The 15,705-nt window shown below is 37.6% G+C and overlaps 1 protein-coding gene across 1 annotated transcript in view; it reads right to left on the bottom strand.

The window, feature by feature from the left end:
- Positions 1-15,705, bottom strand: part of LOC124556306 — a 307,525-nt gene that overhangs the window by 22,070 nt on the left and 269,750 nt on the right. The window contains exon 6 of the mRNA XM_047130279.1: positions 13,140-13,284. Coding sequence (XP_046986235.1) covers positions 13,140-13,284 — 145 coding nt within the window. The remainder of the gene's footprint in view (positions 1-13,139; positions 13,285-15,705) is intronic.

The following is a 15,705-nucleotide window of genomic DNA, read 5'->3' on the forward strand; positions in this document are numbered from 1 at the left end:
CATCAATAAAACATAAAATCTCACTACAACCAAGCTGCACTTCTCACAGAAATGTATAGAAATATGCTGGACATTGCATTAATAATGAAAAAATTGCCATGATAGGTATTATTTTTTTTTACATGTAAGTAGCACTCTGGGAATCCCAGTTATTATTTAGACATGTTTTCTAACTGTTGCATTTAGTAGCAAGTGTGACTAGATTTTGGTGTGCAATACTTGGCTGTTAGTAATGTTCATTACCGTTACTGTGAATATTTAGGTTAATTTTCTGCATTTGACATTTTAAATTGGAGCTCAACACTCCATTAAATTGAAGTTATATAATCGGAAATCCAAATGTGCAAATGTAACGTGTTGCTTCTATCATTTAGTATAGTGAGGGGTGTTCAAGAATGTGAAGATTCAAAACATCTGTGTAGGGTTGTTCAGAGTCTCCATGTGGGGAAAGTGGTAAATGTGAAATTTCTCATGATGAACAGGTGTTTCATATGGAGTTGGTTAGCAGTCTCTTCAGATTATTTACAAAAGTTGTCCTTCCATATTCAACACATAGGAGAACTGGAATCATCTGACTTTAAGAGATAATAAGAACTTGAAAATTTGGCATTTCTACAAGTGGAAAAGAGTGTTAACTGGCTATTAAGCATATAGTGAGCAGAAAAACTACACTGTCTGTTCAATAGAACTGCAAATGTACACATCTGTTGCATCTAGACAACTAAGAACTCACATAAATGAATTTTATGCACTACTTCTAAGGGAAAACACTATTTCTTCCAATAGATGCTGCTCCATAATATAACATGCAATGTAACATAAAGAGCATCTTTTCTGGCAACTGCTACTAATGATACAGATGATCTACACTACTAGCCATTAAAATTGCTACACCACAAAGGTGACGTGCTACAGACGCGAAATTTAACTGACAGGAAGAAGGTGCTGTGATATGCAAATTATTAGCTTTTCAGAGCATTCACACAACCGATTTCTGATACACAAAGAGCAGTTGACCAGCGTTGCCTGGTGAAACGTTGTTGTGATGCCGCGTGTAAGGAGGAGAAATGTGTACCATCACGTTTACAACTTTGATAAAGGTTTGATTGTAGCCTATCACGATTGCAGTTTATCGTATCGCGACATTGCTGCTCACGTTGATCGAGATCCAATGACTGTTAGCAGAATATGGAATCGGTGGGTTCAGGAGGGTAATACGGAACACCGTGCTGGATCCCAATGGCCTCGTGTCACTAGCAGTCAAGATGAGAGACATCTTATCCACGTGGCTGTAACGGATCGTGCAGCCATGTCTCGATCCCTGAGTCAACAGATGGGGACGTTTGCAAGACAACAACCATCTGCATGAACAGTTCGACGTCGTTTTGCAGCAGCATGGACTATCAGCTCGGAGACCATGGCTGTGGTTACCCTTCACGCTGCATCACAGACAGGAGCGCCTTTGATGGTGTACTCAATGACGAACCTGGGTGCACAAATGGCAAAACATCATTTTTTTGAATGAATACAGGTTCTGTTTACAGCATCATGATGGTCACATCCGTGTTTGGTGACATGGTGGTGAACGTACATTGGAAGTGTGTATCCATCATCGCCATACTGGCGTATCACTGGGCATGATTGTATGGGGTGCCATTGGTTACACATCTCGGTCACCTCTTGTTCGAACTGCCAGCACTTCAGGTGCAGTTGAAAAACGCACAGGAGGGGCTAGATAGGATGAGGAGGGAGAAGGGGGTCGGGGAATGGGAGCTGGCTGTTGGCAAGAGATCTGCTAGGAGAAGAAGATTTTCAGATAGTTTGACTATTGGTGTTTACAATAGATATGACTTATTAGTGGTTTCTTCATTCATCTCTGCCTTTCTTGTGTTGTGACCTGATATTTGTGAGTGTTTCGTACCAAGCAACGTAACCTCTTACCTGTGTTTACATTCAGCACTGACCAGTTGCAGCTGTAGCGGCGCATCGAAAGCTAAGTACTAATTAACTGTTTGTGTATAGTGGTTTATTTAGGAACTTTAGTAGTCTTCAACTGGCGTTTTTTGTGTTTTCTGGTGAAATAATTTCAGAAGAACCTTTTGGGAACTGTTTTCAGCTTTGTTACTGTGTCATTAGACGTTTGATTCTCTTTCTGTATTAGTCTTTTGCTTTATTTACATTTGTTGTTTATTAATACTGTTAATAATAGTAGTTACTTCCCTTGTAGAGTAAGTTTGTGTTTATTGCAGTCAGGTTCTTAACATCTTCTTATTGTAGTAGCGGAACTTAGAAAAAGTAAAATTTTACCATGAGTGAGAAGTGTGGGCTTTGCCGTAGGTTCATGAGTAGTGGATTGCGGTGTGAGACTTGTTCAAAGTATTTTCACTGGGGGGAATGCAGTGGGGAAGTCAGTGGGCATTCTGATGAATTCCTCTCCTGGAACTGCAGGTTATGTAGCAAGAGTAAGTTGATAGAGGAGCAGGAGTGTAAGATCTAGGCCTTTCAGGTGCAGTTGAAAAACGCACAGGAGGAGCTAGATAGGATGAGGGAGAAGGGGGTCGGGGAATGGGAGCTGGCTGTTGGCAATAGATCTGCTAGGAGAAGAAGATTTTCAGATAGTTTTACTATTGGTGTTTACAATAGATATGACCAACTGTCAGAGTCTAGTGGAGAGGAATCTCTAGTAGCTGTAGATGTAGGAAGTATGCAGCAGACCTCAGTAGTTGCGGTGGCTAGAACAGTTGCAAAGTCAAAGAGGAAGAAGAAGGTTCTGCTGTTAGGTAGTTCTCATGGCAGAGGTGTAGGCCAGCAGTTGCAGGAAGTGCTGGGGAGTGAGTACCAGGTCACCAGCATTGTGAAGCCTAATGCAGGATTGGCTCAGGTGACTGTTAACATAGGGGGGTTATGTAGGGATTTTACTAAAGAGGATCAGGTAGTGATTGTGTGTGGGGCTGGTAATAGTATTGATAGGGATGGGGAGTATGACATAGGTGGTGACCTGGAAAAGATAGCCACTCAGACTGGCAACACGAATGTGCATTTCGTGGAACTGTTTCAGCGTCACGATCGGTCTCATCTTAATACAGCCATCAGGCGTAATAACATGAGACTTGGGAGTGCGCTGATGACAGAAAGCAAGGGAACAGTAGAACAACCATAGACAACATTTTTGTTCATTCCTCATTACTAGAAGGGCATTCTGTTAGCAAAAAGGTGAATGGCCTTTCAGATCATGATGCACAAATTTTAACTCTAAAAGATTTTTGTGCTGCAACACGTGTTAAATATAGTCATCAGCTGTTTAGGAAAGCTGATCCAGTTGCTGTAGAGACTTTTGTAAACCTTATCAAGGAACAAGAGTGGCAAGATGTTTATAGTGCTGATACAGTAGACGATAAATGTAATGGTTTTCTCGCGACTTTTCTCGTGCTCTTTGAAAGTTGCTTTCTGTTAGAACGTTCAATACAGGGTACTAGCACAAACAGGCAGCCTGGGTGGCTGACTGGAGGGATAAGAATATCTTGTAGAACAAAGTGGCAATTATATCAAAACGTTAGAAACAGTGAAAATCTAAATGCAGCAGCCCATTACAAAAAGTATTGTAAGGTGCTTAAAAATGTTATTAGGAAGGCAAAAAGTATGTGGTATGCAGATAGAATAGCTAAGTCTCAGGATAAAATTAAAACCATATGGTCAGTCATAAAGGAAGTGGCTGGTCTGCAGAGACAGGTCGAGGATATAGAATCAGTGCATAGTGGGAATGTCCATGTTACTGATAAGTTGCATATATGTACAGTATTTAATAATCACTTTCTGAATACAGCAGGTGAACTAAATAGAAACCTAGTCCCAACAGGGAATCATATAGCGCTCTTAGAAAAAGTGTTCCGAGACTGTTACCTGAAATGCTCCTCCATGATACTGACAGGAGGGAGATTGAGTTAATAATTAAATCACTAAAGACCAAGAACTCTCATGGATATGACGGGGTATCTAGCAGAATACTGAAGTATTGTTCTATGTATGTTAGCCCAGTACTTAGCCATATCTGTAACTTTTCCTTTAGGAGTGGTCGGTTTCCCGACCGATTAAAGTACTCGGTAGTGAAGCCACTTTATAAAAAGGGAGACAGGGATAATGTTGACAATTATAGACCTTCTAATAATTTCCGGGTATGCAGCCAGATTCCGGATACCCGGAAATTATTAGAAGAAGAAATACGCCGGGAAAATTTCAGAAGTCACAATTATAGACCTATTTCTATGCCATCGGTGTTTGCTACAGTTATCGAGAAGGTTGTATATACAAGGTTACTGGAGCATTTAAATTCACATAATTTGCTGTCAAATGTTCAGTTTGGTTTTAGAAATGGTTTAACAACTAAAAATGCTATATTCTCTTTTCTCTGTGAGGTTTTGGATGGATTAAATAAAAGGTTGCGAACGCTAGGTGTTTTCTTTGATTTAACGAAGGCTTTTGACTGTGTTGATCACAAAATATTACTGCAGAAGTTGGACCATTATGGAGTAAGGGGAGTAGCTTATAATTGGTTCGCCTCTTACTTTAAGAACAGAAAGCAGAAGGTAATTCTCCGCAATATTGAGAGTGGTAGTGATGTTCAGTCCCAATGGGGCACTGTTAAGTGGGGCGTTCCCCAAAGGTCGGTGCTGGGGCCACTGCTGTTTCTTATTTATATAAATGATATGCCTTCTAGTATTACAGGTGATTCAAAAATATTTCTGTTTGCTGATGACACCAGCTTGATAGTGAAGGATCTTGTGTGTAATATTGAAACAGTATCAAATAATGTAGTTCATGAAATAAGTTCGTGGCTTGTGGAAAATAATTTGATGCTAAATCACAGTAAGACTCAGTTCTTACAGTTTCTAACTCACAATTCAACAAGAACCAATATTTTGGTCAGACAGAATGGGCATATTATAAGCAAGACGAAACAGTTCAAGTTCGTAGGCATTCAGATAGATAGTAAGCTGTTGTGGAAAGCTCATGTTCAGGATCTTGTTCAGAAACTAAATGCTGCTTTATTTACCATTAGAACAGTATCTGAAATAAATGACACTTCAACATGAAAAGTAGTCTACTTCGCATATTTTCATGCGCTTATGTCGTATGGTATTATTTTTTGGGGTAATTCTTCTGATTCAAAAAGGGTATTTTTGGCTCAAGAACGGGCTGTTCGAGCTATATGTGGTGTAAGTTCGAGAACCTCTTGTCGACCCCTATTCAATAGTCTGGGAATTCTGACATTGCCCTCACAGTATATATTTTCTTTAATGTCGTTTGTTGTTAGCAATATTAGCCTATTCCCAAGAGTTATCAGCTTTCACTCGGTTAATACTAGGCAGAAATCCAAACTGCATGTGGAATGTACTTCCTTGACTCTTGTGCAGAAAGGAGTGCAGTATTCTGCTGCATCCATTTTCAATCAGCTACCACAAGAACTCAAAAATCTTAGCAGTAGCCCAAACTCTTTTAAGTCCAAACTGAAGAGTTTCCTCATAGCTCACTCCTTCTATTCTGTCCAGGAGCTCCTGGAAGAGCTAAAAAATTAAGCAAATTCCAGTGTTACAGTGTTGATTTTCTTTATTTAAATTTACGACTTGTCACCTGAATATGTTTTTTTATATTTCATTTTATCTGTTTCTTATATTGTATTATAATTTCATGTATTGACTCGTTCCATGACCATGGAGACTTCTTCTTAATTTGGTCCCATGGAACAATAAATAAATAAATAAAAAATAAATAAATAAAAAGTGGACATTACATTTCAGACATGTTACGACCCATGGCTCTACCCTTCATTTGATCCCTGCGAAACCTTACATTTCAGCAGGATAATGCACAACCGCATGTTCCAGATCCCGTACAGGCCTTTCTGGATACAGAAAATGTTCAAGTGCTGCCCTGGCCAGCACATTCTCCAGATCTCTCACCAATTGAAAACGTCTGGTCATTGGTGGCCGAGCAACTGGCTCGTCACAATACGCCAGTCACTACTCTTGATGAAGTGTGGTATCGTGTTGAAGCTGCATGGGCAGCTGTACCTGTACGCGCCATCCAAGCTCTGTTTGACTCAATGCCCAGGCATATCAAGGCCGTTATTATGGCCAGAGGTGGTTGTCCTGGGTGCTGATTTCTCAGGATCTATGCACCCAAAGCGCATGATAATGTAATCACATGTCAGTTCTGGTATAATATTTGTCCAATGAATACCCACTTATCATCTGCATTTCTTCTTGGTGTAGCATTTTTAATGGCCAGTAGTGTATTTATGTGCTCATGTCGCACATGAAATCATAATGATTTAATGATATTTTGAGGAAAGCATTTATATACTATAAATTGCTACTGAAAGTAATGCAACATGAGAAAGGTCATATTCACTGTCATGATATCGCTTCAGTAAATAAGAATAATTTCATTCCTGGGAGTCATTTAACTTCTCTACAGTCAACAAATAGGAAGGTTTGTGTACTCTATGGTTCAATGTCTCATTGTCAGCGAGGTATTAGAGATGGAACACCAGTTCATTTGTACAAGGATGTGAAAGGGTCTTAGCCAAGTGTTTGTCAAAGAAAGCACCTCTGCCTTCATTTTAAGTGACAAAAATAAATCAGTATGTTGAGATAGGGATTTCTTGACTACAATTCAAGTGGCTATATACTGTGCTATATTACTTGAATGTTGTTCTCTATGGAAATGAAATATAACATTATCCATAATAGAATTTGTCAGTTGAATTGATGTTTCAATGGTTATGAGTAAGTTTATGAGGTTGTTAATGGCATTTGTCATATGCATGACACATATTATAAAGTTACTACACAACCATTCAGAATTATTACTTCTGTATTTGAATTTTTGTTTCTGAATATAATGTTTTTTGTTAGCATAGAAATGTGTGAAGTTATCAGGAGCATTATTCAAGTGTATTCAATCCAAACTGGACTCAAATTTAGAAGGAGTAAGCTTCAAATCATTGTCTGTCTATTCAGATTTATGTTTTCCTGAACTACTTCTTGTAAATGCCAGAATGGTTTTCTGTAAAGTGTAAAGACTACAGCAGAGTCCTCCCCATGTCCTTCTCCAGCTGTCTCTAGTAATGACTGAGACATTAAACTATAACTAAGCAACAATCAAGCAACATGGCATAATTTTTAAGCCCATAGACTTATATTGGAGAGGGATTAAATCCTTGTATCACACCCTGATTCAGTTTCTTCGTAGTTTTTTTAGACATGGCTTAATTTGAAATATGGTCATTTTATAAATCAATGGCTTAGACCCTCATACAACCTTCTTCAAATGAACAAGTGCTCCATTTATAGTTACCTCACTTGCAAATTAATATTCTTCTACTACCTCATTGTCCCCTACCATGTCTAGGAGCTCTTCTTTTCTGCAATGACTACTCTCCTCATTGACAGTAAACTCAAACTATTTGGCATATTATATATGAGCAAGTATGGCTGCTGACTGCAGTAGCTTTCTTAGCAGGTCAGTGGGCATTCACTTTCTTATTTGCATGAGGGCAAGGTATAAGGTTCTTGGCCTGCCAGTGAGAGATTTTTTAAAATAAAAAATCATGCACTTATTGATTTGTCCCCTTGTTCAAGATTTCCACAGTGTGTTGATTACATCCCTGAAGTGTGATTTTTTAAGTTCTCAATAAACCCATTTATGTCTACTCTAACTTCTTCCCGTGACTCAAAATATTTTCCCATGCTAATTTCTTTTTAGGTCTGGGAGTACTATAAGCACACCAGAAGATGTTACACCAGTTTTTAAGCAAGTCAGCTACCTCCAACATTACATCCTGAACTACCAGAATTGGTCCACCTACCACACTAGCAATGAGAGGGCTGATGTTTGTCACTTGGAGTTTGCTACTAATGTTGCACTTGCATGTGAGGCATTTTGTTTTGCGCTTGTTTTATCCCTCATACCTCTAACAATGGACATCTCATGGCACAATCATAGTTGGTAGACATCAGAAGATGCCAAATGTTGTCAACATGGTGGATGTTCCAACCAGTTCATACTCAGATCCCTATCATTTCCTCATTGCCAAAAACTTTCAGGTCATTTGCAATGTCATGATTTTTTCTGGAACATTTCAGACTTCTTCACATATATTTTGTAATGCAATTGGTCCAGAAGATGTTTTAAGTATTAGCCAGTCATTGTTTTACTCTTTGAAAGGTAATCATGGCCAACCCTTTGCACCAGAGAAATTTACTTCACCTATTTTGGTGTAAGGCAACATCATTATGCCACTGATTTGCTTACTGTTTTGTTTCTCACTTAATATGGTAGATCAAGCTTTCATCTACAGTAACAAGTCAGGGCATAATATCACTGAAAAATTGATTTTCATATTTGCTTTTGGTCAGTATTCTGCAAATGTGACACATTTACTGCACAAAACCTTTTCATTATAAATACCTTTTGTGTGCTGTCTATTTATACACTGTCCCTAATTTAGAAAAGTTTCTGTTGTTCCTAGAATTCAAAACAAAGTATTTTAATTATGACATATTTTTCAGGTTATTCACTTTAATGAAACACACAATGCATGGACATTTTAAATTGTTGTATGAGTAAAACTATTTTCTAGATTAAGTTGACACTTGAGTAATATTACTATGCAATTTTTACCAACATATTTTCATTGTAATCATAATTACTTCTCTTGACCAGCAAGCTGGGTGTGATTTTATGTGTCTCTCTTCAACATTGTCCAGTCACGTTAATGTGACCATCTGTCAAAAGCCTGAATAACAACCTTTTGCAATGCAGACCACTGCAAACATACACAAAAAGAGTCACTGAGACTCTCAAAGGCACAAACAGGGATGTGGAGCCATGCCACTCCAGTACCATGGCCACCTGTGCTTGGTTTCTCAGCTGAGAATCCATGGTGCAAACAGCCCAGTCAAGGTGGTCCCACAGATTCTCAGTTGGGTTTAAATCTGGGGAGTTTGGTGTTGTGCCCAGGGGAGTTTGGTAAACTCATCCTGGTGTTCTTCAAACCACACATGTACACTGTGAGCTGTGTGAAATGTTACAATGTCCTGTTCATAGATGTGAATATGCTGAGGAAAAACAAACTGCATGTAGGGGGGGACATGGTCTTCAAGGATAGATGCATACTCGTGTTGATCCCCTGTGCCTTTCAGGATGATGACATCACTGAGGCAATGCCATGAAAATAATTACCAGGCTATAATGTTCCTTCCTAGTTGGAGAGTATTGGCTTCAGACATTTCACACCATAGACACCAACAACCATCTGTCCAATGGAGCATAAAACATGATTCATCTGAAAAGGCCACCTGTTGCCACTCAGTGGATGTCCAATTACAGTACTGACATGCAAATTCCAGCCTTTGTCACTGATGAACAGCAGTCAGCATGGGTGTGTGAATCAGGTGCCTGCTGCTAGTCCCATTCACATTAGCTGAATGGTTGTTCAGCAGACACAATTGATAGCCCCTTGGTTCATCTGGGTAGTCAGTTGCGCAACAGTTGCATGTGTATTTACCCATACACATTTCCACAGCCTTTGTTCACTCTTGTCATCTATGCCCCATGGTACATCACAGTTGCCTCATTACCAGTTTTGGATAGCACTAGTTTGCCATGCATGGTATGTTTTAACGATGGCTGCATGCGAACAGTGTACAAACTTAGCCATTTTGGAAATTCTTCCACCCTTCATCCAAAAGCCAATGATAATGCCCTTTTTGACATCAGGTGAATTGCTACATTTCCGCTTTATGACAATGACTGCACTGTTTTTCACATTCCTCTGGCACACATTTTATACCCTCCACAGTTAGTGCTGCCACATGCCATCTGTGAGTAGTTATTGCATGATGATGTTGAACATAGACAGTGGTCACATTAATCTGAGTATATGTCGTATTATGCTTAGTTAATACACAATTTATGTTCTTGTTCATACACTGATGCCAATTTATACATATAATTTTTAGGTCCTTGAAGATCTGATTCTCCCTGTAATCACCATAATGTCTTTCTCTTTTTGTCTTTTCAGGTGCATTTTGATAAAAGCATACTCAAGGAGATGTATATAGAACCACTATTGTCATATGAACATACCACTACAGGCATTCTACTTCAAGGATTTACAGTAGTCTTTTTTGTGGTCCTAGTTGTTATTGGATATCTTCAAAGTTTATATTATCATTGTTTGTCCGTTGTATATGAGAAAGTGGAAGTGCTATTGTTGCCTTGAGATTACTCTTTGGTGGCCTAGTAATTTTTGATTATATCCAAACATCACTATAGGTAGAAAATATGCTCTGCATAAGCAATACTGCAATATCTAACATGCTAGATGGGGGAATATGGAAAAATTTGTACTTTGTTTCCATTCTTTTAGTGTATGGTATATCTAAAACTATAATGCTACCTACCTGTCTCTTTCTCTCTCTCTGTTCATTCTCAATTTCAGAACAGACTGTTGGTAAATTTTGGCTAAACTCTAAAACCATTCTATTGGTTTTTCTGATTTTAATACCCATCCCAATAAGTTCTTCATGTCATAGATTTAATTTAGCTATCTCTTCAGCTTGTGTCACACCCTATACCACTATATCATAGATAAAGTGTATTCTGTCAGCACATGTGAAGTAAAGACCACATCATGATTAGTTTTGTGACTTGATAACACAATATTTCACAATGAAGAGTATTCCCAAGCATCAACAGCAGTACTGGACATGCCAGATTTTGTAAATATTGTGTGAATCACGAACCAATGCAATAAAAGATAGTTTTCTACATTAGGAGCTGAACTGAGCAGATACCTCATTGGAATACATCAGTCTGAATATAAAGGGTTTATTTGATGGTTTTTCTACCAGAACTTGTGTTGTATGAAAACAAAGCATTTCAAAACACTGTCACATAAAGACTTATTGAACACATTTTTAGTATGACATTTTATAATACAGCATTAAAAAATTTACACATCAGTGGTTGAAAGTGTTACAGAATCACTACATTCAAAAATATGGATGGAAATATGACCTCCCACAGTGTTTTACTCCCTCAGTTGGTGCATGTATCTTGACTGTAGAAGTTAAAATTTTGTTTGAGTTAAACTTGGAAAGTTTGGAGTGAAACAAGTGAGAAGCACAAACTTTGAGTAATTCAAGGGATGTGCACAAAAAACATTTTGGCAGTATACTGTCTTCAAATACAGCGAGTTGAGTTCTATTTTCCAGTGGCTATATAATTTTAACTTCTCATAGATGTTCAGATCTCTCGTGAAAGCAGTTTTTTCTAGAAGGAGATGGAGTGTTTTTAAAGCTCCCATTTTCAATATGTTAAGCAGTCTTGAATCTGTTGATGTATCCACAATGTCCTTTGGAATTTTCTCTGCGCATCTTCAGCAATCATGATTAAAATTAATGCAGCTTCATATGTATTGATTTACAGAAGTCAAATCTGAGTAGTTGGAATTCTGGGTATAACTGACAATTTACCTGGTGTTGCAGCTCACATTGATGAACATCCACAAAGTGATGATATTTGAGCACTCACAAATGTTATTGGAAATCATGTGAATAACATCTGCTATCATGTATTGTGTGAAGATAGCTAAAGGGATTAGGTATTGGAGTTTTTTTTTTTTTGATAGCTTTTAGTACTTCATCCATTATGGAATGATGATAAACAACTTATAGGTTAGACCTGAGACTGTGTTTCAGATGTATCTGATCTTCTGTTCTTTAACTATTATCATAGTAAAATTGTTTCCCTCTTCAAATTATTCCAATATGTGCTTACATGATACTTTCACAATGTTCAGAAAGATAGTTACAAGTAATTTATTTGTCTCCCAGTTCTTCTCATGATGCACTGTTTTCAGAAAAAACATGTTCAACAATTTACCAATTAGGACTAATGTTGTGTTATTCCACCTTCAGTGCAGATTCAATAGATTTTCTTAACCTGACCACATGAATTGACTCATATACTTTAGAGGAAGTAAAATCAAAGTAACAACTCTGTCAGTGCATTTTTTCCTATAACCCTTTTTGAAGAGAGGGATGATGATGCATTACTTGTAGTCTCTGATTGTTATATTTACTTTCCAAACCTTGTTGAGTATTCTGTACTACAACTCCTGACCAGTCTCGTCAAGTTCTTTGATTGTTTCTACACTGGAATTATCTGATCCACTACCTTATTGTTTTACACTTTATATACTGCTGTCTTCACTTGTAATCAGGACAAACAATTTGTATTTACATTGCCAAAATAGTGCACTCCAACAATCAAAGAAGTATTGAACTCCCCATTTCCTATCCCTTATCCAAGCTATGGGTAAAGGTCATTATAAAAATAAGAGAGGATCAGCTGAAAATTAATGGATGATGATGGCCTGCTGAAATGATTTTAGCCATAACTGATCAGGAGAGGATCAAAATGTACCTATAAGTTGAAAGACGGGCCCCAGAGTTACAAACATAATGAAAATACATCTTCAGTGATATTGATTACAACTTTGGGACAGGCCAGCATCCTGCAGTGACTGGTCATATTTTCAGCAAATAACATTAAGATTTTTTTAGATGGTGGGATATGCATGGCCATAGCACTAGATGTAGACCAATTGTCTTTGTAGGTTTATACCACTCCCAAAAATTCAGAAATGACCTATTCAACCCAGGAAACTTTGTAAAAGCTCTGTGTCTCATATAAGATGGGAAAGTAATGCATGAAACCATTAGAGTATAATACATAATTTCTTCTATAAACTAAATAAATTATTTTTCAGAAATTAACTTACACCATTTATAACCATTATTAAAAGAACTTTCCACAGTTTATTAATTAACTGAAGCATGATGTGATTAATTTCAATTCCAAATTAATTTAATGTATTTAAATACTTTGTTTGTTGCTACAAAAATTCAAAAGCAGTAATTTCATTTTTTGGTAAAGACCTACAACTCAATTACTTTTACATAGCATTGCAGCCCAAATTATTTTCAGTAGGATTTATTGGATATTGTGTGAGTGTGTGAGGGGTGGGGGGAGGGGAATGAGAAAATTGTGTATGTGCAGGTTATATTTACCTGAGAAGCTGATAGACCAGCATACAAGAAAAAATACATATTAGAATTCCAATAACAGATAATCCAAATAAAGCTCGTAAGCATGAGTAGAGTGCTCCATGGATGACATCACAGTCTGGTGTTGAGTTGAAAACATACCGTACACCTGCATGAAAGGAAAAATTGATTTCTAATTAATTTTTTCAATAAAAGAACTACTCAAACATTTCTATCACTCACCAACATTGCTTAGTTCTTAGGAAATTTAATTTTAATTTTTTAATGAATTAAAAAATGCCAAAAATCATTCAAAAAGCTCATATAGGCTCATTAAGAAATTGTTGTTTCCCACATTAAAGCAGTTTTGTTAGCAGGATATATATAGAGGAAAAATGCTTAGCTGCCAAGAAGTATCAGAGACACTATGGTTGAAAATCAGAGGTTTCCAAGTGAAGAAACGGTTAGAGGAAACAAGATCAAGCCCTAAATCAGTAGAAACATTACCCAGGACTCTGGACACAGTGAGATAAACCTGTGGGTGATTTTCGTAATGAAATCCTGGTTATTCTTGTTTAATTTAATAATTTCTTCTTTTTTGCACTATCCTATGAAGGATCCTCTGGTTCCAAAAGCTATTTGATGCCTATCTGTGCTGCTGCTTGGAGGTTAAAAATTTTTCTATGTAAATCAAATTGTAGTTTAATTTTTGTGAACATTTTCCATATAGATATTAATAAATATGACATTATTCTTCACACAGTGTCAGTTACTGTCCAAACCAACCAGTAGTGTTTTTCTTTAATCATTTTTAAGACATATTTCTTAGTTGAATTATTAATTTTGCTAGAGAGTGTAAACATATCAACTGTACATCAGTATCCAGCTATTTAGTGATACTGTTTGCAATGTAGAGCATCATGAGAGGAGGAGTGTGGGGGACAGAACAGAAAAAAAGTGTTTGCTTCCTGATAGTGAACCTTTGCATTGAAAAAATGTACAAATTAGATTATAAAAAGTTTGGCATCTGAGTTTTCATTTTGTATTGTCATTTATTATATAGACTTGAGATGATAATTCTATTTTGTTTTTACACAGTGCCATTTAAAATTCTAACATATATAAATATAGACACACATGGAATGTTATAGTATGTTAAGAATGGTACTATCTACAGGGTGGTTATAATTAAAGTGCAGCTACTCTTGGGGGTCCAGTGCAGGATTTAATTATCATATGGCAATAAAACTTGGTAAATATGTTAATACATTAATGTGGAGTAACTTACACTGGAAAAAAATTAGTTCCAGTTTTGGTCATCAGGTGCAAATCTGCTGCTATGCACAGTTTGTTTGATGGTATGACATCCATGCTGACATTTGATAAGCCATAACATGAGTGGAAAGTATGGCTGTTGAGAAATCAAGAAGAGAGACTGTGCACTGCTAGTGAATTTTTTTATGTGAAAAGCACCAATTAAAGTGTTGCATTGAGAGAGTATAACTGACTGAAAGGCCTGAGGAGAGGCCCAATATCATTAAATGAATTAAGATGATAATGAAATTAAAATCCACAAACAAGCTTGGTGTGGCACCTAGAGAAGGAAGGCTGTAATTGACCACACAGCACATGCCCTGATTAGCGCTAGTGCTCATGCAGTGTCACAAAAACTGTCCAACCAACAACCAATAGCATGAAAAGTTTTGTGGTCTATTTTACACTGGTACCTGTACAAGATCCAGATGGTGCACCAACCGAAACCCTATGATCTGCACAATGTTCTGAATTTGCTGTTTCTGCAGTTTCTTGCATGGATCAAAGTTGATGACGTGGGTGGTCAGGAAATATTCTATGGAGTAATGAGACACATTTTACACTCCAGGGCGCAGTGAATACACAGAACTGTCAATTTAGGGGCACTGTTAAACTTTGTGTTGTGCATGAAGAGCCACTGCACTCAGCGTATGTGACTGTGTGGTGTGGATTCACAAGCACCTTTATTCTTGGCTAATTCTTCTTTGAAGACAATCTGCCTCTCAGATGCACCATGACTTCTGGTGATTATTGAGACCTCCTTGTACAGCAGGTGATTACTGCTTTGGAAGAGCATAGCTGTGTTGAAAGCACTGTTTTCATGCAAGATGGGGCAACACCTCATGTCACATGCCTGGGGAGAGATCTGTTTAATGCATACCTACCATGAACATGTTAGCTCCAGAGGTTTTCCACATGCATGGTCAGCAAGATCACCTGAACTAAATCCGTGTGACTTTTGGTACTGGAGATACTTAAAAGAATGGCTTTACCAGGGATACATTTGGCCTCTCCCTGTTCCGTAGGCCAGTGTAAAGGAACTCATTACTCAGATTCTACTGGATCTGCTGTGAGAAACTGTTGATTGCATTGTCGTCGTAACTGCCGTCTGCTTCACGTCTGCTGTGCAGCGAGCTACGTTAATTTAAGTATTAACTGTATTTTTCTTACTTGTCACTTCTTCTTCCATGTGTTTTTGCTTTTAGGAAGCTTTAATTGTCGAGTGCTAGTAATAGTGTTCCACAGATTTTGTGTTCATTTTGAATACAGTCAGAGA

The sequence above is a fragment of the Schistocerca americana genome, chromosome X (genome assembly GCF_021461395.2).
Source record: "Schistocerca americana isolate TAMUIC-IGC-003095 chromosome X, iqSchAmer2.1, whole genome shotgun sequence".
Classification (NCBI taxonomy): Eukaryota; Metazoa; Arthropoda; class Insecta; order Orthoptera; family Acrididae; genus Schistocerca; species Schistocerca americana.